Genomic DNA, 27,870 nt, shown 5'->3' with positions numbered 1-27,870 from the left:
TGCAATATGTCATCATATATTATTCCGCTTAATGTGCACTTCTAAAGACAAAACAGCACTTATGTCTATCACTAAATGTGCAACAAACAACTAACACATCTCGAATAACAGACTCTAAAGCTTTGTGTGGTACACACGTCACGCTGCAGAGGTAATAGCAAAATATTGAATATGTAACAACGGTAGCCAGAATCATATGTAGCCTAATTTACTTCCGGCTGCCACTTACACTGCCACTGGCACATTACATGCATCACTCTAAAATGGGGTCATTTCATATGGAACAACATGAAATAAATAACACGGTACAGACAGCCATCAGAGTCAAAGGCACTGTCGGGGCAATGCGAGCAGCTGCAGTTTTCTTTTCTCACGCTGGTATAATAATGAGTATGTCTTCAGCTTTCACGATGCTTGCTTTGTCTGATGTCCACGTGCATTGGCAGGGGATTTGTCGCAGAGTTGAGACATCGTTGGGGGTTTGGGGTCGAAGAATTCAGGTCAGTCACGACCTCTTTATCGTTTGCAGTTTGCGGGAAGAACTTGAAGCGCATCACCACGCCACGCGCGCGCCTGCTCTAGCTGCCCTCAGCCGGTCCGCTGGCATGCGCGGCGTCCAGCTCTGAACGCCAGGGGACCGCCGCACCTTGAGGCGGAGCAGCATATGGGGTCCAAGAGAGGACCTCCAAACGACTGTGACCCATGTCAGTAGAACAGCTAAGGAAAGTAGAGACGGGTTTTTAAGCGGGCTAACAGATCAGAAATATCAGAAATACGGCAGAAACGCCGTGAAGGAAAGCATATGCTACACAGCACCATCCATATTTAGCTCATCGCTAGCAGCTGGCCTCAAATGGTCATGAACGTACCTGGTCAGGGTTCTCGTTTCCTTTCCACTGCAACTGAACGTCCTAAGGGCGGTCTGAGGGTCCCTACTGGAGCGTGTCACCGACCCGATTACACCCGTCCGTACATCCGGCCCGGCTCCGGGCCGCCAGAGCCACCAGCTCAGCGATCCACGGAGGCCGCTAGGGCTACATCGGGCCCGGCTCCGGGCCGCCAGAACCATCAGCGCCACGATCCACGGAGACCGCTGGGGCTACATTCGACCCGGCTCCGGGCCTCCAGAACCGTCAGTGCCACGATCCATGGAGGCCGCTGGGGTCGGCCGTGCCCCGCTGCCCGGGGAGTGACCGGCGCCTGCGACGGCGCCGAACGCGCGCGGTCCTGCGGCTCCTGCGCCAGGTGCCGGTGAGCGAAGCGCACCGCGGCTCAGTGCAGCCCGTCGGACGCACCCTTGGACGGATATGATGCCAATGTCTGACTACCCGCACCCGCTGGCCCCTGAAACGGCTGCATATCACTGTTGTCGACACATCACCAAATAAAACTGGGCCACAGGCTGTCACAATGTAGAGCGAGTGCACCTAACTCGCCGTGTGTGGGAGGTGAGCCCGGCCAGTGACTATTGCGCCGTTGGCTCTCGACTTCGGGTATCAGACGTGCGGCAGCATCGCGCGTACTGCCCGATGTAGCGTCGGTCTTCTGATGGGTCAGCCGTTCACAGTCTAACGCAGCACGGTGGACAGATGTCGCTGGCATCGACAAGTGCACAACTCTGCGGTGACGGGTCATGACAGCACGGACTAGAACGGGCGGCCAGGGCACTGTCACAGGCGACAACCAATACACAGCTCTGTCCTTATCCTGACCCCGGGGAAGAACAACAGCGAAACAGCTACAGGAAATAATTCATTTCATCCTAGCCGACTTACGAGATGCAGTTTGCAGAACCGGCCGATTTGCGTCTTACGTAGTGGACACAAAAGGCACCGATGCATGTCATCGATCGAAGACAAAAAGCATAAACAGGGCTTTCCTGCCCCCCCCCCCCCCCCCTCCCGAGCAAGGGCCAGGTAGTTCAAAATGTCGCCATCGATAACAATAAACCAGCCTCGTCGGCAAGTGAGAGGTGGTGCCGCGGGCGCGTTCACCATTGTAACAACGTAACGGCAGCTCGGTGGCGTGGCCCGAGGCCGGACCGACTGTTGGCCTGCTGCTGACGTCAGCTTGGACCGCGCGCCAGATCACGGGCACCACAGGCTCGCCCGCCGCTGAACACTACGCCCGCCAAGAGCATCATTCACGGCGCGCTGGCCTCATCGCCCGTCCGTGCCCGCGGCCGCGCAGCCCTGCCCGGTGCGAGCCACCGCCTGGGCAGTGGGGCAGCGCGAGCTCCAGCGCGCACCTCCGCCAAAGGCCGCGCGAGCAATCGGGCGGCGGTCGCCTCGGCGGCGGCGCGTAGTTCCGGCCGGCGGGTATAGATGTCGCCCGCGTCGGCGGCCGGCCGCGGCAGGCTGCCTCACGACACTCGAGGTATGGCACCGGCGGTCGCGGTGGGACCCGCGGCGCGCACACCCGCCTACGTGTTGATGTACTGGTTGATCCAACCCATGAACTTGGCTATGTTTGTGTAGACGCCGGGCAGGCCGGCTCGTGCGCAGCCGATGCCCCAGCTGACCAGGCCGATCAGTGTTCTCCGGCCGCCCTTGTACAGCGTCAGCGGGCCGCCGCTGTCGCCCTGCGTGCACGGACAGGTCACGGTCAGACGCAGAGCCACTGAAGGCGCAGGAGTGCAGCGCTCAGATGCAGCGTCACCACAGACGGGGCAACGCTCAGATGCAGGGTCAGCCCAGACGGGGCAGCGCTCAGATGCAGCGTCACCCCAGACGGGGCAGCGTTCAGATGCAGCGTCAGCCCAGACGGGGCAGCGTTCAGATGCAGGGTCAGCCCAGACGGGGCAGCGCTCAGATGCAGCGTCACCCCAGACGGGGAAGCGCTCAGATGCAGCGTCACCCCAGACGGGGTGGCATGGTCGTGACCATGCTCAGATACAGGGTGGCCAGGGTCACGGGTATGTCACGCTAGATTCACCGCCCCGGCGGTACATACGTACGGCAGATTAGAACAGTGCCTTCAAAGAATTAGGCCCATAGCAGCATCATGTATGTCTTGCTTGTGGCGTCACTGACATCCAGCATAACTGCTACCATTAATCAGCCTTTGACTCATTCACCAGTTTCCCTTGCCTAATCTGACGGCTGTCCTCACCGCGTCCATCACTTTTGTCTGGTTTACAGCTCCGAGAAACGCCCCAGTCCTAACTGACGAGTGCTCCCCCCCCCCCGTCCCCGTCCCCCCAACACTGTTCTCCTGCCATACCACAGGGCGGTGCCCGGCTCTCACCTGACAGCTGTTTCTGTCACCGTCCCCGTCCATCGTCCGCCCCCCCCCCCCGCCCCCCCCCCCCCCAACACTGTTTCCTGCCACACCACGGAGCAGCACCCGGCCCTCACCTGACAGCTGTCTCGGCCACCGTCCTTGTAGCCGGCGCAGAGGAACACCTCGTGGATGGTCTCTCGCGTCGCCCGGCGCCGCGGTACCACTCCTGACACGTCTCTTTGTCAATCACCACCACGTCCACCTCCTGCAGCACGTTCGGCGTCGACGCGATCCCTGCCAAAGGTCAGCCAGAGGTCAGCCGACTGGTCAAAGGTCCGGTCTTCCATCAGATGTAGAGGTCAGTCAGAGGTTATGTCTTCGGTGAATGCCGTGAATTCGACTCAGGGTTGCTTTATAATAGCTATATATCTAGCGATGGCATTCCAGAAAAAAATGAGGTGCCATCGCGTCGCCGTACGAAAGTGCCCAATCTTAACGTACACGGCAGAGAACGATTCGAGCCCAACCATCATAGACAGCTTGGATGTGGCCGAACGAGGTGTTCCGTGTTTCGAGAGCGCCAAATGTGGTCAACGACTGGTAGAGCAGGTGAGCGCGGCGGATTATCCACGCCTGGCGATACCCCGCACTAATCGCACGCTGCGCTGGGCTGATCATGTTCTGTGAACATGTAACGCCCACATCCTGCCGGCAGTATAACGACAGTGCACCGCCCGTCCCCAGCCACTGGCGCGACACGGACCGTGTGCGGTGCGTCCCCAGCCACTGGTACGACACGGACCGTGTGCGGTGCGTCCCCAGCCACTGGCACGACACGGACCGTGTGCGGCCCGTCCCCAGCCACTGGCACGACACGGACCGTGTGCGGTGCGTCCCCAGCCGATGGCACGATACGGACCGTGTGCGGTGCGTCCCCAGCCCATGGCACGACACGGACCGTGTGCGGTGCGTCCCCAGCCCATGGCACGACACGGGCCGTGTGCGGTGCGTCCCCAGCCCATGGCACGACACGGACCGTGTGCGGTGCGTCCCCAGCCGATGGCGGTGGCCGTGTCGCCGACGAACGTCTCGTCCAGGTTTGGCAGGCACACTGGGATGATGTGTTCCTTGAACACGACGTCCTTGCTCAGCTTCACCAGCGACACGTCGTTCTCGAAGTCGGACGGGTTGTACTTCGGGTGGATCTGCGGGCAGCGAGGTCGGTGATGGCCAAGAGTCCTCAGCTAAGTGCCGTGGGTTCGAGCTTTTCAGGTCTGTACGTTTGCAGTATGTTTCTCAACATACAACTGGCCGTAGCGTTAGTACAAACACGAGCAGTGCTGTTGCCTCACCACTTTCCGTTCCAGGGTGAAGTCCTCGTGAGGGTAGCGCTCCGAATACTCGCGGACGTTGTACTCTCCCAGTCGTATCTTCATGCTGGACAGATCCGCTCTGTTGTGCGCAATAGAAAACAAAAGTCGTTACGGACCGGACGCACACAGGTCGTAAATATCAAGATGGACGGAAATTGAGCTGGGAAGCTGAATCACTTTTCCTCGAACTATTGCTATTGCACCAAGCCACTCTAATTTAAGCCGTCTGAAGCTAAGTCCATATCTATTATCAATACTACCGGATCGTCGACGTGCCTTAAACCGTGTGCAATAAGTTACGTGATGCAGGAATACGCGACTTTCCGTCTGAAAAGACGCGTCCAGCGCTTCAGTCGGTGGCAGACAATCAGATGGGAGCCACCAAAACATTCGGACAATGTTAGATGGATGTGAGCAGGACACCGCGTCGAGCGGGGTAGGAGCGGTTGGCCGAGACTGGTAACGCGTGGACGCGCGGGGTAGGAGCGGCTGGCCGTGACCGGTGAGACGCGGACGCACCGGTAGACGCAGTGGGCCGCCGTCACCACCCAGCGTTTGTTGACCAGCGCGCCGCCGCACGCGATGCGCTTGGAGAAGAAGCCCTCCTTGATCAGGGCAGCCTGCACGTAGAGATAGGTCAGGTCGATGTCGACTGGCTACGCATCGGGCTCCAGCGGTAGACCCCGGCAGCCCACATGCGCGAGGTCGGGCATGTGCTGTATCTACTTCACGAAGTTGCCATGTATGAAACGTATGCAATATTCAGGTGGAGACATTCTGAGCTTTTCGCTTTCGCGTTCATTGCATATCGTTGCTATAAAACGTTTTGCTCCAGCACTCGAACGGAATAAAAAAGGTGTGAAAAAGCACTAAACGCAGCCATGTAGCACTAGAGAGAAACTCAGTATGTGAGATGTTCCTGATAATGTGTTCTGTCGATCAGCATGAGCCAATGACACTCAAAAGGCTCAAATAAGACGCACCGATGGATACGGCATTACAAAACTCTATTTTACAACACAGGTACTTGACCAAAGCCCGCGCATTGCAGTGCAGATCGATTGTGTAGGCCTCGCTATCATCATATATCGAGTGCGGGTATACCGAGTGCTACTGTATCGGCAGCAGTATCGTCTGAACGTTGCCACATCCCATTCATCTGATTGGTGCGCACGCCTAGTACTGAGTAGCGGGTGCAGTTTTGCATGCGTCAGTGCTGCCATCTACTAGAAGAGCGGGAGAGTGACTCGTGTTGTAACGTCCGCCAGAGGTCCCCAGTGAGGCTGTAGCGAGCCGATGGCATTTGGTCGCTAGAAACCCGGCGGTTAGCAGATCGTCAGCTGTTCGCCAGCACGTCACACTTGCGCCGGTCTCTGCCTGTCAGCAGCATGCTGACGGTGCACCGGCTCTGGAAGACCGGGCCCAGCCACGCCGAGGTGCCCCACCCACCTGCCAGGGGTGAGAGCCGAACGACGAGTCGTGTCCACCGACAATGCGATTGGTGGGGCTGTACACCTGGCCACACTCTGCAACGAGACAGTGTCTAGTGAGCACGACGCCGTACGGTACGGTTTGGCAAAGTGCGGCATGACGGGATCAGGTACGGCAGAACAGGATTAGGTGCATTATAATAGGATTAGACGCGAGTTTTAGGATGCGGGTACCATATTGTGAGGCACGTCAGGGCATGGCACAACACAGGACGGGACAGTAAGATACGACACATCCAGGTGCGGTCGATAAGGTACGGTAAGCCACGACGCCGCTCAGTACAACACGACAGTGTGCGCTGTATGTACAACCGGGTGCGGAACAAGACACGCTCTCGGGTCGGCCAACGGGGCCATGAGCACGACACCAGCTCACACACACACACATACACGAGTGATGAGTGTCGCCCTGGAGTGACCGTGGCGGTGTGAGAAGCGGGGTCGCTGTGTGGCGGGAGGCGTGGCCGGCCGCGGCGGCGGCGGCGCCGGCCGTGGGGCGGGCGTGCCACGTGCGGCCCTCTAGGCTACTCCGGCATGCGGTCTCGTGCGGCGGTGGGACGACAGGCGGCGCGACGTCGTCAGGCGACAGGCGCTCTTACTGGCTTCGGACGGTCTGGGGCCGGAGCCCGGATGGGGACGAGGCGGGCGGTGGCCGGCCGGCCGGACCGGCCCGTCAATAGCGTTACTGTCCGAGTCGGGGGCGAGGGCAGGGACCGGTGGGGAACCCCCCGCTGACCCCGCCGGCCGCTGCCCCGGGTACAGCTCCTGAATAATGACATACGGCCGCGTGTCGAACACGGGGCCGTAGCTGGGCACGTCGCCGCCGTGGCCGGTCACGTGATTGTGGGAGAGCGGGCCGGGCGGCCGCTGGTCCAGGATCGGGATGATGGGCACGGGCGGCGGACGGGGCGTGCGGAACGGCCGGGCGGGCCGCGGCGGCCGTGTCGGCCGCCCGAAGCTGCCGCCGGGCCGCAGCGGCGAGCGCATAGTCGTGACCTGGCTGCTCAGCACCGAGCTGGCCGCCGAGAGGTCCGAGCCCGCCCCAACCAGGTCCGAGTCTGTCGCAGTCGGGTCTGAGTGTGGGGGCGTCAGGTCTGGGCTGGAGGCCAGGGGGCCGTGTTGGAGGGGAGAGACTGTCGGGCTTGATGGCGAGTTTAGGGCAACAGATGTGTTCGAGAAGATGGCACCTGCAAAAAGGAGAACAGTGGAAGATAAGATCATGGTGATATGAGTCAGAAACATCTAGCCACATACTGTCTATAATCATCCATAAAGCCAAAGGCGTGGAAGCTCAATTCAAGCTCAAGGATACAGCATGCAGTGTATATAGGTGGGTAAAGAGAAACAAGAATGTTGATGTGCAGCACAATGTCGTGTGTTGATATGCAACACAGTTTCGTGGCCAGCGCGCATCAAAACGCTCATCATGTGACTAGGATGTTACTGAAATGCGCATTTTCGCATGTGTAATGTCCTGACGGATTATGTCTTCCACAGTAATTCTAACATATCTGCTGTGCGTTTCACTTTTTTAAGCCCACGCCGTGTAGCACATGTGGATACCAGATCCCGATTTGTGAAGCGCTATTATCAAATCATATGAACATTACGCACTGGTGCATGGCTGCACACACTGTATGTGGCAAGATGCAGACTACTCTCGAAGTAAATGTCATCTTCACATACGATATCTCCCATCAACGGATGGCTTACTCGGACCGGCCATCCCGCTCTGATTCCCAGTTCAATCCAGCCCCCAATCAGCGTACCAACATGCCGCGTGACCGGCCTGGCAGCATCCCAGAGGCGGCCGGCGCGCGCGCCGCGGCCCGTGGCAGTGATTGGCCAACGGTCAGTCCCGTACCGGCCGCATGTGACGCGGCGCACTCGGCGCGCTGTCACAAGAGCGCCACGGACGCCGCATTGTGCCTGATCACGCCGCGTGCCGAACACAATCGACAGCGCGCCAAGTTCGTACGGGCGGCGCCAGCCCGCGCGCGCCGTGACGGTGGCTCCAGTTGGCCGCACCAGCGGCGCGCCCGGACCGATTGAGGAAGAGCTTGCGCCCGCGTAACCGGGGCTCTTGCAACAGCGTGCTTTGTTCGAGGCCGCTCATGGACTGCGCTTTGAAATGCGGCGGCGTTGCTGACAGAAAACGACGGTCATTGATGCCGACACTGAACTGACAGCCGCGTTTTGGAATACATTTCGTTCTCTACGTTGTGTATGCGGCTATGTCAACCAACGTCATCGGGGTTTGGCTTGACATCGTGGCTCAAAAAACCGACAGTCCGTGAAAGTGGTTTAGCATGAATACACGTGTTGCTGGGGCATCCATAGAGGAGAAGAGTCCCCCCACCCCCATAGAGTGGCATTCTCATCTTTGGTCGTAGATGGCTCCTGACAGAAGCTTAGAAATCAGCGTGATGCGTTTTTACTGAGCTCCAACCCTGCCTCCCACCTCCCCTCATTTCCTTAACCAATCCAGGCTGCACCCCTGACAGCCATCACAACTTTATGTTTGGTAGCTTCTATTCCTGTGGGTGGACCAGGATCACAAGCTCCGCCCGTTGCGCGGCTGTCCAAGAAGACAGCCACGGAACGGGCTGCACGGACTGGAGTTTGGCGCAGCCCGTGCGCCAGTGGCCTTGCCCACAGACACGGAGCCCGGTCACGGCAGCGGGAAGAGACCAACAGGGTAGCAGCAGCTATCTTGGACAAGTCGTCATCGACCCGAACCCGGCGCCGGTGACGTTGGGCAGCTCCATCCCTCCGACCTCCCCATCCCTGAGCCCGTCCACTGACCGGAGTCGGTGGCGGTGGGCTGCACTGTACCTCCGACCTCCCCATCCCTGACCGGAGTCGGTGACAGTGGGCTGCATTGTCCCTCCACTCCCCCGACCCCCAGGCCCGGCCACTGACCGGCGCCGGTGACGGTGGCCTCAGCCGCGTAGTCCTTGTCGGCCATTTCGCGCGGCACGCAGCAGCTCCAGACCATGCCGCCGTCGCAGAGGTCCATGGCGCGCCTGCCTTGGAACACGCAGCTGACGCTGACGGCGCAGTCGTACTCGCTGCCCCTGTAACTGCACTTGCGCGGGATCACTGAAACAGGCGGGGCGCCGCGGCCCAGTCAGCCACGCCGGCCACGCCCCGGCGGCGGGGAAGGCTTGTTAGCAGGGGAGGGAGGGGGGGGGGGGGGGTGCTGGGAAGGTAGTTTCGTCAAGCGTCCAGGAAAGAATGGGCGATAGTTCTTTGCGGGCGATTGTGTGGTCGTCGTTAAGCAAGGGACAACGCGGAAGGGAAGAAAGAGAAGGGAGAGTGGCATCTCGCTATCGCCCGCCATTGTTTAAACGTATGGTACGTCTAAATGACTTAATTGGTATGTACGTGTTGCTGCAGCAGAGGCCCTACGTGACGTCACTTGTTCCGAGTCACACTGAAGCCAGGTAGCTAACAACCGCGGTCGCTAAGACAACCTACCTATACATGCGGATCACATTTCAACGCCGTGAATGTCCAGGTTGTGAATGTTGTGCTTTGGGTTTTTGTGGATACGGATGGTTTTTAACGCATCGGGCATAATGTTCCACAGAGAGTGTTTTTGGATCAAGGTCTTCTCTAAGTGTGTAGCTTGTGATGGAATCCTTTGACCCCATCTAACCCAAACAACCAATTTGAGATTAACGGGCAATTTTTGCGCGCAATGTTTTGACGTGTTACGTCATTTCGTAGTACTTTTAACCGCCACATGACATTGCCAATTACCTGTTTTCTGGGACCCTGATGTTTGTCATACACTCGCCATATTATGCTAACAACAAAATACAGGGACGCACAATCGCCATATTGTTGTTGGCTCTTGTCACGAGATCAGTACAGCCAACCTTCGCTTGGAGACCAAAATATACCCTTGTTTACTTCACAGAAATGGGCGTAAGCGCACTGCGTAACAGATACCAGTTGCGACACGGAGACCACCATAAAATACATTTTTTCACGGAGACCACAGCACATCAGTTTTCTCACAAGAGATGACCATAAACACGTAACAGAAATTAATGCAATCGCATCTCCCTAGGAAGGCTTATGATAGCTAGCTTCCTACCGCACACAACTAAACCTCTATTCACTAGCAAGACCGTGTGAACCCGTTTCCCCAATGGAATGTAGCATTACCCCATCTTCCCACGGGGACTAGTGTGAACCAGCTCCCATGCGGGGACCAGTATGCCGCCATTTACTCACGGAGACCCGTGTAAACCCATGGCTTCGCTGAGACCGGTGTGGACCCGCTAGCTTACTGGGACCAGTGTCAACGTCTTTCTTCATGGGACCGGGGTAAGCCTATCTTCTCACAAGAGAACAAAACTACAGTGAATCCGTTTCTTCACGGAGAGTAATATATTGCTTCCCCGCGAAGACCAGAATAATCATGCCTCGCAGAGACTATTGTAGCTTATTTTCCTGACGGACAGCGGCATGTGCCCAGCGCCTGACGAAGACCGGTTTGTACCCACTTCCCGACGGATATCGGCACATCGCTACTTCCTGAGGGCGAGCGGTGTGAAGCCGTTACCTCACGGCCGGCGTTGCCCCACGGAGCCAGGCTCGGCAGCGTGAGCCGAGTCGCACCGGCTTACGTCACGGCTCGTGTGAAAGGGCGGCCGTCACGCGATCAGGCTTGCCAATGGCTGTGACGAGACGGAGCGGACCGGAGCGGACCGCCAGCGCCCTGCGGGGCCTCTGTCAACCCCATCAGCACCCCGCGGGGCCTCCATCAACTTCGTCAGCACCCCGCGGGGCCTCTGTCAACTTCGTCAGCACCCCGCGGGCCTCTGTCAACTTCGTCAGCACCCCGCGGGGCCTCTGTCAACTTCGTCAGCACCCCCGTGGGGCCCCTGTCAACTTCTTCAGCAATCCGCGGGGCCTCTGTCAACCCCGTCAGCGCTCCGCGGGGCTTCTATCAACCCCGCCAGCACCCCGCGGGGCCTCTGTCAACCCCGTCAGCACCCCGCGGGGCCTCTTTTAACCCCATCAACACCCAGAGGGCCTCTGTCAGCCCCGTCAGCACCCTGAAGACCTCTGTCAGTCTCCAGAGGACCTCTGTCAGCACCTGGAGGGCAGGCAGCGGTCTCGTCGTTCGGGGGATGGCGGTCGGGCGAGGCAGGGAGAACTGAGGACCGGCACGTCCGGCTGGCTCAGCGCGGGCCGCATGCTCGGCTACCAATCTACCGACGGCGTGTGCTATGTAGCCGTGCCTTAAACCACCCGCGCCAGCTCACTGGCTGCGGGTTATGGCGGAGTATTTGGGTGTTTAGCGTTTACCGTCCCCAACCAGTAACACCGGCCACCTTTTAATGACACAGCAGTGGGATTATGTTTACATGCGCGTCTTAGGCTTGTTTGTTCGGATCTGTTCGTGCTTTTGGAAGCTCTTCCCAGACAGAAGAAGTTGCTGTGTTTTAGCCAATGATATTAAGTGTCACAGGATGCGAGCCAATCTTGAACAGAGGACTTTACTATGAGCATCTCCAAAAGGCCGCGATAGGGAAGCTACCAAGATCGTTACAGCACTACGTTTGTACGCATACAGTAAAGTAAAAATGACTCAGTAAATGCTTCCATGTCCAAACGTTTTAGCAAATAAATTTGCATTAAGGCTTGACCAATCGCCTTCGATGTCAGTTTTGTCAAAACCAAGTCTCTGAACAACTGGGGCACGGCGCACGGTCGGAGCGCAGGACGTAGCTCAGCTGCCGGGCTGCAGGGAAGGCACCGACACCAGCCCCGGCACCGAGTTAGTGGAGCGGCGCTGGCGCTGGGCGCGGCGCTGGCGCGCTGCGCCCGTCACGGCTTCGGCTGGCCGGGCGCAGCGCCGTGGTCGCGCCCGACGGCCGGCCGCGCCCAACGGTCCGCCTGCCCGGCGGCCGGGCGCCCGCAGCGCCACCTACCCGGCTGTCGGACGGTGTTGCGCGAGGCGTCCTGCTCGTCGCGGTGGTCGTCGAAGATGAAGTGGTTGTTGGCGGGCCGGTGGTACCGCTGCGGCCGCGCCGGCCGGCCCGGCCGGTACACGACCTCGGCGTACGTAGCGGGGCCGTGCTGCGGCGGTAGCTCGGGCCCGTACCCAGCGCTCGGTCGCGGCCGGTACCGGTCGCCGTGCTCCCGGAACGGGTCGTACTGGTCCTGCTGCAGCGGCAGCCGGTACGGCCGGCCGTAGCCGGGCCGGATGGCGCGCCCGTGCGGGCCGTCCGCGTCGTCGAACTCGCGCTCGAACTCGTCGCGCTCGAACTCGTCGCGCTCGAACCCGTCGCGCTCGGCCGAGAAGTCGTCAAAGTCGCGGCGCGCGCGACAGACGGCGGCGCAGACGAACAGCAGCAGCAGCCAGCGGCGCGGCCCGGCCGTCGGCATGGCTGACAGTGGTGGTCCGGCGGCCTCGCTGGCAGGTCAGGCGCATGCCCGGCGGCGCGGCGGCACAGCGGACAAACCACGTGACGGTCGGCGCACGCGGCGCAGACTGAGGCGACTGGCGGCGGCGCGCACCGCTGTCGTTCCAGCTCAGAGGGCAGCACTTTCACTGGCCGGGCGCGCTCACGCGGCCCGCGCCGCCGCGCCGCTGCCAGCCGGCTTACGCAAATCACAGCGCCGCTTGGGAAATAGCGGCGTTGAACGTCGGAGCCGCGGCCCCCACGCGGCAGGGATGACTTCTCAAAGTGGAGAAGAAAACGGCCGCGGGCTGAGAACGGGGGTAGAGCGAAAGGCGGCTGGGGGACGAGTAGAAAGCGCCATGTTCACATGCAGCCGTGCCTTCACGCTATTAAAGAATCGCGGAAGCAGAGTCTTGCGCGAATCATCATTAAACCATAATCCCGCAAGCATGCATCATTTCAGTGAGCAGTGCACATTTACATTGCCGCGCATCTAGATGAGTTTCATTGGTTTTGATAACAATGACGACGAACGATGGAAATATGCATAGGCTATTTCTACTCAAACACATAAGTAAGCCACTTTCGCCTTGAGGGCCAAAAGACCTCATCAGCCACCCATTCTCACGGAGCTCTTATTTTCAAGTGTTTAGGGGCGAGTCGGCGCCATGACTGTTCAGTGCGCTCTCTCAGGGAGGTGATGGGGGCTAGGTTTGCATATGCATGGGACTGGAAGATCACGAGCCCCAAGTGCTGACAAGTCGTGCAATGTATGCGCTATGGAAAAAGACCTATGGCGTGTCATGTAGCGCTCGACGCAGGTGCATTACATCCACGCGCTGACTTACAGTGCGTTATATCTACGCGCGCGCGCTTAGAACGTAACACGAATGCCAGAAACGCGCGATCTCGGACAAGAGCACGCACGGCTAGCTTATTGGCACCACCTGCTCTTCCCGCTCTCATCCCAATCACGCATTATCAACGGCTCTCCTCTCTTTCCTTCCCACCATCTTAACGTCTCCCATACTTTCAACAGCCGCAAGCCACTGCTCAGCCCCACGAGGCTCACACAGCAGCCGGTGCAGCTGCCTAGGAACACAACGATATGCTTGTCACCGGAGTCGTGCTGCCTGGGGCTTGCGTCACACCATTTTATTCGCCTGTGACGTAACGCGGCGTGATAAGGCGCAACCGGGACTTTGAGGTACAGCACGCTTTTGACCCCGAATAGGTCGCAAACGTGGCGTAATTCGACTAGCTTGGACCGACAACCACACCTAACAAAAGCCTTACACCGGTTACGTTTCAGACGAAATTTCCCCATAGCGCTGATATTCAGGGTTGCTCAAATGACTAGTGAACAGCACGGCTCCGCCTGCCAGCGACAAGTTTTCACGACTCACTCGCGTCAGCCAACAAATCGGGTGCTTTGAATGTCGCATGCTGCGCATGGTCTAGTTATGCGCTGCCCTGGTTTTGTTTTCTCTCGCAACGAAGAAGTTGTGCTTACGCAACGAAGCTAGACATGCAAGAATGCTTACAGAAGGCAGAAAACAGGCCTGACATCTCGTAACAGAAGATGTTCTCCTGAACTCCGAAGAAGGCTGAGAAATCAACCATTTGCAAGCTTCCATTGGAGGTAATGTGCTTAGCCTTTCATTCGTCCCGATTAACACGAAATAGAAACAGCTCTTTATCGAACTCTCTGTCCAGATTCCTTGCATGAATTTCGGAAGCAGCATGACTCGAGATTAGCACCGGCAATTGGTAATAATTGGGACGCTGTCAGAAATTTGATGGGACCAGAGATTGATGTCCAACGCATGGTTTCCTGTCAAGCTACGTTGGTCTTCCGGTCTTCCTCAACGTCAAGCTACGTCGGTCTTCGTTGGTCTATCAAGCTTGGATCTTCCGGGCTTCCGTATGGACTACGCTGAAGTCAGCATATTGCAAATTATCGCAGTGTAAGCGTCCAGGTGGATTGCAAAACGAAGGCAATTTCGTAAATCATGCTATTTCGCAGCTTTTCACGTAGTAAGAGCTTCAAAATATGTGTGACAGACTACGGATTCCCTGCAATGACCAACAAGAACAATATTTGTCCTTGACCCGATGTGATCTCGACTGGCCAATCAGCTGCTGATTCAAATGCGTATGACATCGTTGATAGAGCTTTGTCCCTGAAATGAATTTGAGAAGGTATCAGAAAATATGACTTCCGGAACATAACATGATTTCAATAGCTGCCACAATACACGCAAACTACACAAATTCTCAGCTCCAATCAGGGTCCTCGTTTGACGTTTAAAATGGCATGAGGCCTGTGGTGAATATCAGATATTTTAAATTCGAGCATGTTCTAGACGCCCTGTTCCGAGGATGTATCGCAGAGGTTCATCCCATTGTCAAATCAAGTGCTGCTCTTCACAGCCCGGTGCTCTTCTACCCACCTTGGAAGCCGACAAAATACCCGCGTTTACGAGCCCAGCCACATCTTCCATTCCGCGCTATTCTCCTGACACGTTCACCTGATGATGGTAGAATTAAGGAAGCTCGCTTTGATGCGTGACATTGACTTTTGTATCAACTCTTTCAGCAAAGCGAGGCCATTCGGGGCTCGTATCCATGTAGCCAGCATCACCGTTGAGCTTACTCGGCACCGCTCGTAGAACAGCAGTCCTGTTTTGGAAGCTGAAGATACGGCCACGGCCTCGACCATTGTGCATGTTGTGGGTCGAGGCCAGTGGGCGTCCGAAGCACGGACCCCTCGCCGTTCACTGGCCTCCCCTCCGCGTGGCCGCACCAAAACACACTTTGTCCCTCTGCCGGGAGCGTGCACGCATGTCGCGTGACCCCGTCGCCGCTCCAGCGACCTCTTTCATGTGCAAATCGGCAACGGCTGCCCGACAGGGGCGCTGATATGGCCACTGCACGGTCCAGCGCCGCCGAAAGCGTGCCACGCGGACGGCGGCGGCCACCTCCTGGCCGGCCGTGACCCCGGCGCCTCCGGGCATGTGGCAACCGCCGGACGGATGGCTGACCCCTGACCTCCAGGCGGCAGCACGCCAGACCGGCGCTCTGGTCAGCCAGCGCGTGGCGTTTGTTCTGCGTGGCGCGCGTGCCGGCATGTCCGCGTGGCCCACGCCATTGCCGCAGGATGCGCCGACTACGGCGCTGTAGCGACGGCTCCGCCGCAGCGTCAGGACACATTGTGTATGGCATTGTTGTCCTCTAGCATTGTCGACAACGGGCCGGAGAGTATTTTTCTGCTGATAATTGTCCTGTTGTGACGCCGGTTCCGGAGTGAGCGGGTTGCTACTTCCCTATGGTGAGCATTACGACCACGCTATGGTCGGCGGACCAGCTACACTTCACCGGCTCGTAATCAACCGGGCAGGCGGTTGCGACAGCATTGTGTCCCGCGTTCCTGATGTGTGACGGACAAGGTGAGCACACTGTCAGCAGATTACAGCCGCCGGGCCAGCGCAACCAAGCCAGAACTAACGGTTACCGTGAGTGATCGGCCGGTCCCGTGTGAGCTATCGTCACTGGGTTCCGTCAGCGTGCCAGGAAACGGGGTTAGAGCATTGCACAATATGAGGACGAGCGGACTAAATTCAGTGGGAGACGGAAGGATTGTTCAGGTATGTAGTCAAGACATCCATAAGAGCACTCACGATGCAGTAAAGCAGTTTTAGGTATTCGAAGTGTTCTCTCAACGGGTCAAATGCAGAATATCAACAAGATTGACGTGAAAAACAGCTATGTAAAAAGAGGTAGATACAGAAAGTACAAGAACATAAATACTCAGCACTAAACTTTGCAGCAGGTATAAAAATACAATGACCAAATTTGAGCCACACAGCTGTTGAAGAAACCCGTATGAGCACAGCATGCGGCAGCTCACCGAGCAGGCCTTGTCAGAGAGCCGAGAGTCGCCAGACGGGCCGACGAAGGACAGCAGAGTGCAGAGTGCAGAGTGCAGAGTGCAGGAGTTACTCACCGAGCGGCGCCGGCGTCAGGAAGTCGAAGATGCCGCGCAGGTGCTGCGGGCTGTAGGTGTCGTGTGGCTCGGCAGAGTTCCACGCGTGCTCGGGCTGGTAGATGAGCGTGTCACGTGGCGGCGTCAGCACCTGGTTTAGCTTGATGAGCCGCATGAGTTGCAGCTCGTCCAGCGTGTTGACGTCCTCTATCGTCTCCAGCATCAGCTGGGTGTAGTTGGGCCCTGCCGGCGTGGCGGCTAGCGACAGAGTGACAGAGGCTAGAAGGCGTCGCTACTGATGACGTGCAAGACAGGGTGACAGCTAGCCGGACACTGTCGGAGGATGAGGGTGTGGTATACATGACAGGATGACAGCGAGCGGGGCAATGCCGGAAGGTGAGGGTGTGGTACGCATGCGCATGCACACTGACAAAGATCCGTTGGTTAACAACAAGACGCGAAGTACACTGGACTGACGTGCATCGGACGTGAAGTACGCTGGACTGACGTGCATCGGACGCGTGACGTGTCGGTCACCGAACTCAGAGCACTACCGGCTTTCAGATCCGTAGAATCAGCTAACTGTTGAACCAACCGATTTTAAGACTCAGTAGAACCGTGGCTTTTCGTTCGATGGTCAGCATAAGCTCGTGTCGAGCCGTTAGTAGATGGGTGGCGGGCCCAGGATGCATGGTCGACAGCATTTATATTTTTCCGCTCAGTTTCGGTCTTGGTATCAGCTTTTTTATTTCGACCTCGGTTTTGGTTTTGATGGTTCATATAGCTATATCAGTTTTTACGAGAAGAAAACGCCTGACCACTTCCTGTGTGAAACGTCTTTATGGAAACGTTTAGGAAAAATGACACGATCATTTTCTTTTCTGAAGCATGTTCACACTATGTTTTTTAATGAAAGCGTCATCACTTTAATGACATTCTACGCTCCGGGGACTTGCCTGAGTTAGGAACACCTTGATACATACATGTCGCCCCTCGAAACTCTCGAGAACAAGGCATGAAGCAACACAATCTACTGCAACATTTTGAAACGCTTTTAACTACTTTACCGACTGTTCTGACAACGGTCTTTGATTCCCCTGACCATGGCAATATACAACCTGGGATTGCCCAGCCGCATCTGGGACGATCTGCTGACAACCAATGGCTGAAAGGAATTAAACAGTCTGGCATACAGCAGGCCCATTTCGTTCGCTTGCTTTGCCGGATATTTCCTAGCACAAGAACGACGACACCATGCTGAGGTTCGCCATCCGGCTTCACACTGCGGTCAATGAGAAAACAGCTGAGCTCTCGGCAATATCAGACAGCTGAGTTGATACGACGTTTCTGATGATTTGAGACCAGTTCAGCTACTAAGAATCTGCGCGTGACGCGGGACCAGCTAAATGTCATGACCAGCGCCCGCAGCGGTTCGGATGGCGGGAGACCATGGCCGGACTCTAGGTGATGTCGGACCATGGCAGAGCTTCGGTAATGTGGGACCATGACCAGCACCCGCAGCGGTTCGGGTGGCGTGAGACCATGGCCGGACTCTAGGTGATGTCGGACCATGGCAGAGCTTCGGTAATGTGGGACCATGACCAGCAAGTGGAACCATGGCTGGACCTCGGGCGATTCGGGACCACGATCAGACCCCGGGTGATGCGGGACCACGATCAGACCCTGGGTGATGCGGGACCACGATCAGACCCCGGGTGATGCGGGACCACGTCCGAACCAGCCTCGGCACGCCGTCCCGCCGTCGGCCGCGGTCTGCCTATGCCCACGCGTCACGTAACGCTCGGTTGCCGTCGTCACAGCGGACCGCGCCGCGCTCCCGTTACATAGATAACGGACGAGCGCCGTGCCGCCCGGCCGGCCGTCAGCTCACCGCTGGGGTCACACGGCAGTGTTGCACGCAGTGTGCAGCGCCCGGCCGGCTCCGCGCCAGGCCACGTGGCGTCAGGCGTACCGTCAGTCTGCAGTACCTACTCCGCTGCATGAGCGGGGAGGGGAGGGGGCGCATCGCACGAGCGGCTGCGTCAGGTGTACCGTCAGTCTGCAATATCTACCCCGCTGCATGAGCGTGGAGGGGGAGGGGGCGCAACGCACGAGCGGCTGTCAGGTGTACCGTCAGTTTGTAATATATACTCCGCTGCATTAGCGGGGAGGGGAAGGGGCGCATCGTAGGAGCGCTGTGTTAGCAAAGTTAAGTGGCGGTACAAGCGGACAGTTAATGTTTTGAAAGGGTATAATGTGGCGAAAAATTAAGGCAGTTTTCAGCGGCGTGAGCAATGCAGCCATGAAAGAGCACGACGCCAACGTTTCAGAGTATGTCATCTGTTTGTAACTGTCACCTGCCGTTCGGTCACACGCGCTTAATATGGTCGGTAAAACCAGTTGTCTCTAGATGCTTCCGAACAGTTCAGAACATCTATTTGAAGTAGATGCTCCGACGGACGCAATCACATTGGACTCCTTGGTTACCAGTATGGAATCAATACTTTCCATTTTTCCACATTTTCATCGTGTGTGTTCACTGCTATCTAATATTCGCAATACACTAAATGACAAAACGTTAAAACGTGGTACAAAAGCCTCAAACGCCCTATTTCAGGAAAGGATTTACAATATGCGTCATGTTTAGATAACTAAAAAATGCATACGATACAGGGATATGCAGGGGTAGGTGTGCAGGGGAGAAGTGCAGTTTGAACGGGCTTCATTCAGGGGGAGAGACGGGCCAATCACCAGGCACACCGAATAAATGGACGGATGCTCCTTATAGCGAGACATGTCACTGACCGCCGATCGGGCTCCCACGCGACGCCACGCTCCATCACTGCAATGCCACGTCGGCAGACAGTCTAGCCTGCAATCCCCGTCACCCTTACTGCTGCTGTAGGGCGTTGTGTCCCGCCAAAAAGACGAGTGTTTCGCGATTATTTGCACGCAGAATCGCAATTCAACCGCAGCTGAATTCAGCGGGACAGCTCGTCTACTACAAATAAGACTTACATGCTGCACTTCTTTTATAAATGCAACTGAAAAGTTGTAAATCCTTCCTTTCTTTGCCTAAAGCTAGATTATATGAACAAAAGTAGAAAGTGAGAAAAAATTCCCGGATTCCAACTGCCACGCACTGGATATTGTGACAATGGGGGCATCAGCTTGAGGGGCCCTTGGAGGAGGCAGTGGCAGATGCACCACACAATGGCCCCGGCTGTCCCGCTTGTGAGCGCAGCCCAACGAAGCCGACAGGAAATGGGGTGAAAACTCGGCGAGCCCCACCGCCGGCGAATTCGGACGTGATCTGATGCGATGAGCGGCCGGCCTGCAGCTGAAGCCGCAGCGGAAACGTCGGGTGGGTGGCGGAGCACATCCGTGTCACACGCGTGCTGTTCCCCGCCGGGTGGCGGCTTGGTTCCGCTTCCCTTCTGTGCGAGGCGTTAACCCATTGTTGAGTGCTGCACGCCGTCTTCTCGAGGGAGGCTGTCGCAGGTCTCGGCAGAGTGCACTGCTTGCAGCTCAGCGCTTGCTACCACCAGCCGACGCCACCAGCGGCAGATTGCAAAGCTAAAACCGTCCTAGCAACTCATGACCGCAATAATTGCGTGGTTACTAGCGACAAAAGCTGCGGCGCATCCGCCTAACAAAATCACGCCGCGAAAGCGAGCCATTTATCGTCTGGTGCGCTCTAAATATACGCGTACGCAGCTCGCACCGGCTCACTGCGGCCAGCTCTCTCTCTCTCTCTCGACGAGTGTGCGCCTTTTGTCACCGCGCAGGCTCATTAGCCGCGACAGGCTTCAAGTCACAGTGCGTGTGTGCACTGTGAACACCAGCCCAGCAGCGTCGGCCCGACCGGACCGCGCCGGGACAGCGCCGCGCGCGCGGAGAGAATAGACGCTGACTGATTGTGTGTGTGGAGGCGGCCGTGAAACGGCACTTCCCTGTCACGCAGACCGCGACGGCCGCACCCGGCCGCACGCGCTCGCCGGCCCGTTGCGCCGCCCACGCCAAACACCGACCTGCCTTGAAATGCTCGGCCGGCCGGGCGGTAAGCCGTGCCGGCGGCGCTTGTCCGGTCCGTTGGCTAGGTTTCGCAAGTCTTGAAACCAGGCCTAGCGCGCCCGTCCCGAGCCAGAGCGGCGGTATGGCCAGGGCGTCGGCATCCGACCCTCTTGTCCTCTGTCCTGCTTTATCCTGCATCCTCGCGACACTCACTTGTCCGGGGCAGGCCCCATACGTCAGCCACGAGGGGGCTGAGAGGTCCCGTGGGAAGGGGGACCCCGACCGGGTACCCGGCGCACATGCGTGGGTTAAAGCTCGGCGGTTGGCCCCCCCAGGCGCATGCAAGCCTGCCCCACTGCTAACCATTTGCATTCCTCCCATAGTCCTTAAGTGATCATTTCTGGTCGAAAGGGCTCTATTCCAAACAACCAAGCGTGGGCAGCCACGGAGGGTGCTGCCTTCGCGACAACAGCTGTCCTTCGATTGTTGGAAAAACGCGGGAAATATTCAATAATATGTCAAGAATATCAGCATCAAAGTATCAAACAAACATCAGACAGCAGCAGTGGCAATATAAAGCATATTGTAGGATCGAGACAATGTAGCTTCGATTTAAATAGGCGTGTATGCGTCGCATTTGATCGCCCACACCCGTTGATTTAGCCGCCAAGCAATACTAAGTAAAACTAACAAAAAAGAAATAAAACACAATCCTTTCGAGGAACTCTGAATAACTGAGCCAAAAATGCCTTCCATGACCTAAACAGACCAACCGAACGTGCCTGTGGCAAGCGAGCAGCGTGATCGCAGCAGAGCGGAGTTGCGCACTGCGCGAAAGTGGAATGCATGAAGTTAATTATGAACCACCTCATATTGTCAGCCTCAGGACGACATTTTAAAGTATGATACTCAGCAAAGTCGTATCAGGATCCATTCTGTTATAGACTTCAGCAAAGACAAGCCATTGGGTTAGCAGTGAGTGTGACTGTTTTTTTCGTGGTGCAGTGCGCAATAGTTTGGGTTCGGCATGGCCGCCAAATGGTTTGACTGTTGTAGGATTAGTGATATGTGACAGGAATACGCAAACATGTATTTGACATAACGAGCTCAATGAAAACATTTAAAACACACAAAAAACGTGCGCAAAGCTCTTCAAAATGGCTATTCTATGCTTTGTTCAAAAATAATGACGCCACGGTTGTGCCGCAAAATGAACACAAGGTGACAGATCCTGTTGCTAAGTTTACTAAGCCGCGTACGTAATATGTGGATGGGTAGAACATGCTGATAAGTATTACATAGTATGCATATGCAAGTTGTATGATTATTTCATGTTATGTCTTATCTTTTATATTATAGGTTTTACGATGTTATATATATATATATATATATATATATATATATATATATATATATATAATAGGAGTGATGGTCAAGGAGGAGGCGATGGAAAGCCCACATTTCAGGAAAGGCATGGCTCTAGCGGCTACGGGTCTTTAAAAAGTAATATTGCCCGCACTTCAATACATCGACCTAGCCCGATGGGTGACACGCGCACTCCCAGTGAGTCCCTCCTGAGCAATCTGCTGAGGCGGCCGGCAGCCATCACTGACCTGCTATGGTGCGCGCCACATCGAAGAAGTTTAGGCCGCGTCCGACCGTGCGGCCCCGGCTGACGGCGTCCTCGATCTGTCGCTGCTTCTTCAGCAGGTTCTCCAGCCTGCTGTTGAGGCTGCCGAGGTCGGCCCGCGAGGCCACAGCCAGCCAGCAGGCGAGCAGCAGCAGCGCGGCCGGGGAGCGCCAGCGCCACCGCATCGTCGGCACGAGCAGCAGCGTCAGTCTGCGACAGGACAGAGACGGCTGGTCAGTCAGTCTGCGGTAGGACAGAGGACGACCGGTCAGAGTCAGTATGCGGTAGGACAGAGTACGACCGGTCAGAGTCAGTCTGCGGTAGGACAGAGGACGACCGGTCAGTCAGTATGCGGTAGGACAGAGGACGACCGGCCAGAGTCAGTATGCGGCAGGGAAGGGACGACCGGTCAGAGTCAGTCTGCGGTAGGACAGACGACGACCGGTCAGTCAGTATGCGGTAGGACAGAGGATGACCGGTCAGAGTCAGTATACGGCAGGGCAGAGGACGACCGGTCAGAGTCAGTCTGTGCTAGGACAGAGGATGACCGGTCAGAGTCAGTATGCGGTAGGACAGAGGATGACCTGCCAGAGTCAGTCTGCGGTAGGACAGAGGACGACCGGCCAGAGTCAGTATGCGGTAGGACAGAGGACGACCGGTCAGAGTCAGTCTGCGGCAGGGCAGGGGACGACCGGTCAGAGTCAGTCTGCGGCAGGGCAGGGGACGACCGGTCAGAGTCAGTCTGCGGCAGGGCAGGGGACGACCGGTCTCAGTCTTCGCGGCGCAGGTCGGCTGCCTCGCTGCTGGCTGCAACGGGCCGAGGGACGCATGCGGTGCGCAGGGGACACTTCCTGGCCTTATGTGGATGGATGACATCGATGCCACCAATTGTGGCTCCTCTTTCGCGGGATGTGTATTTGGGAGCAGGTCGACTGTGGTGTTCAGATTAGCTATTCCTCGATTGGTGTTTGACGCATTGGTTTTCCCTTTCCAGTTGTAACTTTGTATGATTATCACGTCCTGAACGCATCATTGCTATGATGGTCTAGGCTATATCGTGTTTATGTTTGTGAACATAATGACAAAGGATCAACGTGTGATGAAGACGATCAAGGCTCATAACTATGTTTCTCCTCAGCTATGTTCATTCGTGACTATGCTTTTACCGCCTGTCATTGCCATGCTTATTTTCAGCAAGATCTTAAGCCGGCCTCCCCTTTCCAAATTTCTGATCGGAGTAACACTCACAAATGCACTGCAACGCAGACTTCACTCCGAAGTACAGCCCAAGCACAGCACAGTCCAGATCGGCTTCCACGTGGCGTGTGGCCGGATGTGGTCAGCACCCGTCTCCCCTCACTCTCACCCACCACCAGCAGCACAGGACAGACTACCACAAGACGTCCTTCCGCGGCGGCCAGCCAAGCACCACTGCAGCCGCCTCGGCGTCCACCCCGGCACCGGACGCCCCGGGCCAGCCACACCACAGACGCGTCCGGCCGTTGTCGCCGTTTTCGCAACGCCGCCCGGCAACGGAGCGTAGCCGCCCGTTGAAAAGACGACGCGTCCGGTGGCCACTGGGCTCCTGTGACGTCACGGGTCAGCCGGCCAGCGTCGCACCTCTTTGTCGCGTCACCTTGACATCCGACGGAGAGGGGTTCAGCAGGCGGCGACGGCACACATCCGGCTCGGCCTGCGACCTTCACTGCTGGCCCCACATTGGCAACGGAGCATGGCTCGGCGGACAGCGGCTCTGAAGAGATGGAGCGTGTCGCGGTGGACAGGAGCTCCGGGGACGGAGCGTGTCGCGGTGGACAGGGACTCCGGGGACGAAGCGTGTCGCGGTGGACTGGGGCTCCGGAGACGGAGCGTGTCGCGGTGGACAGAAGCTCCGGGAAGAGGGAGCGTGTCGCGGCGGACACAGGGGCTCCGGAGATGTAGCGCGTCTTGATGGATGGCGGGCTTGGGAGACTGAGTGTGTCTCGGTTGGCAAGGTTCGGCAGAGACTGAGCGTGTTTTGCAGTTTCTGGAGTGTCCCTACGTAGACACAGGTTCCAGTGAAATAGAGTGCGTTTCGTTAGCACTGACTTCAGTCGGCTCCTGATCTGGCCAGAGGTATGTATCAGGCGAGCTTCCTCGACTTGATCTCACACGAGCAACACACGCCAACGTTTGGAGCCGCCAACAGACATCAGGGGATGCACCTCCGCGTTTCCACCCGGTTAGGAGCGCGGAGACTCAGGTGGCCTTCGATAAGTGCAGGATGGTACAGAATTTACGTGAGATCAGGTGATACGTCATATGTCAGCTGGTATGTCTTCGGTGTCGTTCCATTGGCGTATACCCCGCGGCAGTATTCTAGGATGCTCGTCGTTTGGAGACGTATTTCATGCCGTTAGTTTGTTTGCAAGAGAAACGCTCGAGTATGTTTTAAAGCATGTCATAGGCTGCGTTCGTTCTGTCGTCATCACGTTTGTCAGCTGGAATGCGTGACGTCATGCGTGCTGACGGGGCGTTCGATGTATGGGTTGAGGGGCAAGTTTGTTAATTTTGCTTTTCCATCTCCCTTCACCTTTTACTTCAGACCACACATAAACTCTGGTATACTGCCGACTATGACGCACCGCCTGTAAAGTGATGTTTGGAAGTGTGGATTCTGTTCCGGTATTAATATCATCTATCCCACCCGTATGTTGAGTGCCTCTTCCCATTTCCAACTTATTTCATTTTCCCCTCTTGTTATAAGTGCCTTCTTATAACGCTATTAATTTACTGGGGAACGCAACCACACACCACATCGATCACTGTCACTCACCTTTTTACGGCTACTCTTGGCAGTTCAGTTCTCTCCTTATCTCTCTTACGAGGCACTTCCCCCAAACTAGAGAAGTGCCCCGACCCCACCTAACGTACTCGACAATGCAAGAGCTACCAAAATTAAACTCCCGCTTCTTTTTCAGAGTGATTTCTTAATTTGGTCGCGCTTTCTCTCCATGCAGACCGGCTGACAAAATGTTTTGGCATTATCGTCAGCCGGTGCGTGACGTCACAGACCTCGTGACCTTGTGATAACGTGATGTGATGTGGGGCGAATACCGGGTTGTGATTGTTGCTGACAAACATGCTGATGACGGATCAAACACGGCCATAAGTTGAAATACTGAATCATTGGCTTCCACGATGCGTTCTTATCACGCTTCATACCACATTCCGTTTTTTTCGCATCTCATCATTTGAAGCTTCTGTATCACAGTTGTCTCAGAGCGACCCAGCATCCTCAAAGGTTTCTGCGCGGCACACGTAAATTCTGCGTGAAATCCTTTAAAATGTATGCCGTTCGGCTTTCATCAAAAAGCCAAAACAAGCTAGACGGCGCCAAATTTCATGACGCCATGTGGATCTTATAACATACGGGTTTACACCACACCAGTGCTGTAACAAAAAAGCTCTGCAGACACTGAGTGCTACGCCATTATTTGTACTGCCAATACTGATACAGGGCATTAGTGCTACGCGACAAAAGATATGCCGCAAATCTTATGCTCGTTATTACTTCTACCGCAAGCACTTATACAGTCATTAGTTATGCGGGAAATTATTTCTACCGCAAAAAGTTATGCGTGATATTAGTGGTACACGACAAAACTTGTGCTTCAAAAATGTATACTCGTCATTACTTCTACTGCACTACGTATAATTATTACTTATCCATGGGTTTACTTCAACAGTAAAGACGTGTACGCAACAGTAGTGCTACACGACAAAATTGTACTTAAAAATGTATAAAGTGTTATTTTGATGTATATATATATGTGGCAACTTTTACCCCCGTCATGGCATCCACTTTGAAAATTTGTACAGCAACTGTTTATACACGGCAATACTTTTGCTGCGAAGACTTATACGCACCATTAGTGCCACAGTAATGACCTTGGTAAAGTTTTTGCTGCAGAGGTGATGACTGGTATATGCTTTTTTCCGTATAACTTTTGTCGAGTAGTAATTTTTTGTATATGGGTTTTTGCAGTAGAAGTGATCTGTATAATTATAGACTACTTGTCTTTTCTGTATAAGTAAAGACGAGTAAAGGTTTTTACAGTAATAAGTTTTGTCGAATAACATTCATGTCGTGCATGAGATATTGCAACAAAACTAACGCCGCGTACGAGTAAATACTATATCAGTCTTTGCAGCAGACGTAATGACGCGTATCAGTTTTTGAAGCATACATTTTGTCGTGTAGTTCTCATGTTGTGTGCGGGCGTCTTTGCAGAAGAAGCTATAATGCTTGAAGGTAAAGTCTGCATAATTTGCTGTAGTAGGAGTAATGTCGCGTATAAGTGATGTCGTTGCACTCCTGTCCGTGGGAGCTTTTGCCATAGAACTAATGCCATGATCTGTTCTATGGCCTTGGCCATGACGCTGCCGTACGGACCAATCGAACGCATCCGGCGGGCGACCAGTGACTGCGCGGGACGATAGAACCATAGCACTCGGCCGGTGGTAGCGACATCTATGTAACGTAATGGCAAGCTGTGGTTTGGCTCGGAGCATTTTCTATGATAGGTGACCTGGTTTTGTACCTGTGACACTGCGAAGAATAATACCAAAAGGGAAGCGAGTTGGCCTGCATCGAGTCAGGAAATGGAAAAGCGCTCAGTTAAGGCTTGTGCTGCTTACTGCTGAGATGATGACGTTAGGAGCAACACAAAACACGATCGCTCGAACCAAATTTACATCAGTTTACCTAGCCGCGGGAAAGTGCTTAAGATATGTGCAAATTCCGTTCACCAGTCTTTTCTTGGAATCCGGATTGCGTGTGATCGTAAGTTAAAAACAAGGATTTACTTAGACCCGCCTGTCATCGAGCGGCCACCTCGGCAGACATGGCGCCTGCAAGGTCAACGCTTCACACAGGCGATCATGCCCAAACTGACCAAGATGAGCACGTGCAGCTACTACTCTTCAGGCGACCAAGCGGCAGGTAAAATTTCATATTCGACGGCACACTGCGCACATCAGAGCACCGGAATCGTGGGAAGGCGCTTAAAAGCACTGAGCACAAAGACGGAGCGAGAAGAGATCATGTGCCGGAAGCTATGACACATACCTAGCTTCAGGCATATACACACTTTGGAGTTAACGATCGATGCTGAGGTTCTTATCCGCGATAAAATCGTTGGCTGCTCAAAATGAGAGGTTGAGGCAAATAGGGACTTACACTCGAAAACAAGAACGTGTGGAACGTGCGGTGCAATGCATCAAAGTGAGCAGACCACTAGGGACGTAATCGCTCCGATGCAGGAGCGTATGATGCTCTCAGCTGGAAGGCCGCCTCCCCCGGTCGATCCCTCCCTCCCCACCCCCACCCAGTTTGCAGCTGGACTTTCTCGACTTGACAGCCAGCCTTCGCAAAATGTCATGCCTAATCATAGTAAAGCGAAGCATGCCAGCGGAAAACAAATTCCTCCGAAGAGCATGCGGTGCTCCTAATTCAGCACTCCTTATGTGCATATGCACCAGGTTTATCGGCCAAATCGGGCTTCCCTTTGTCCCCACGTTGCCGTTCAATAGGCAGAGGAGAAGGAAACAGAAATGACAAATGCTGTGCTTATGCTGAGTTATCGACTTCCAACATGTTAGGAGGTGCTTGTTACATAACGTTATGATACGAGCAAGTTTTGGTTATGTCGACAGTACTCGACGTGTAAGCTCTGCTTGTGATGTTGAT

General features: G+C 55.8%; 1 protein-coding gene and 1 pseudogene across 1 annotated transcript in view; one reads left to right on the top strand and one right to left on the bottom strand.

Moving 5' to 3' along the window:
- Positions 1–22,149, bottom strand: LOC119103334 (serine proteinase stubble-like; annotated as a pseudogene).
- The window catches only part of LOC119102753 (uncharacterized), a gene marked incomplete at its 3' end in the record, with an annotated part of 39,896 nt that continues 29,998 nt past the window's right edge, over positions 17,973–27,870 (top strand). The window contains exon 1 of the mRNA XM_037226210.1: positions 17,973–17,986. Within this exon, the coding sequence (XP_037082105.1) occupies positions 17,973–17,986 (14 nt within the window). The remainder of the gene's footprint in view (positions 17,987–27,870) is intronic.

The sequence above is a fragment of the Pollicipes pollicipes genome, unplaced genomic scaffold (genome assembly GCF_011947565.3).
Source record: "Pollicipes pollicipes isolate AB1234 unplaced genomic scaffold, Ppol_2.1 Scaffold_5724;HRSCAF=6776_pilon_pilon_pilon, whole genome shotgun sequence".
Taxonomy (NCBI): domain Eukaryota; kingdom Metazoa; phylum Arthropoda; class Thecostraca; order Pollicipedomorpha; family Pollicipedidae; genus Pollicipes; species Pollicipes pollicipes.
This window is presented reverse-complemented; position numbering and strand designations above follow the sequence as displayed.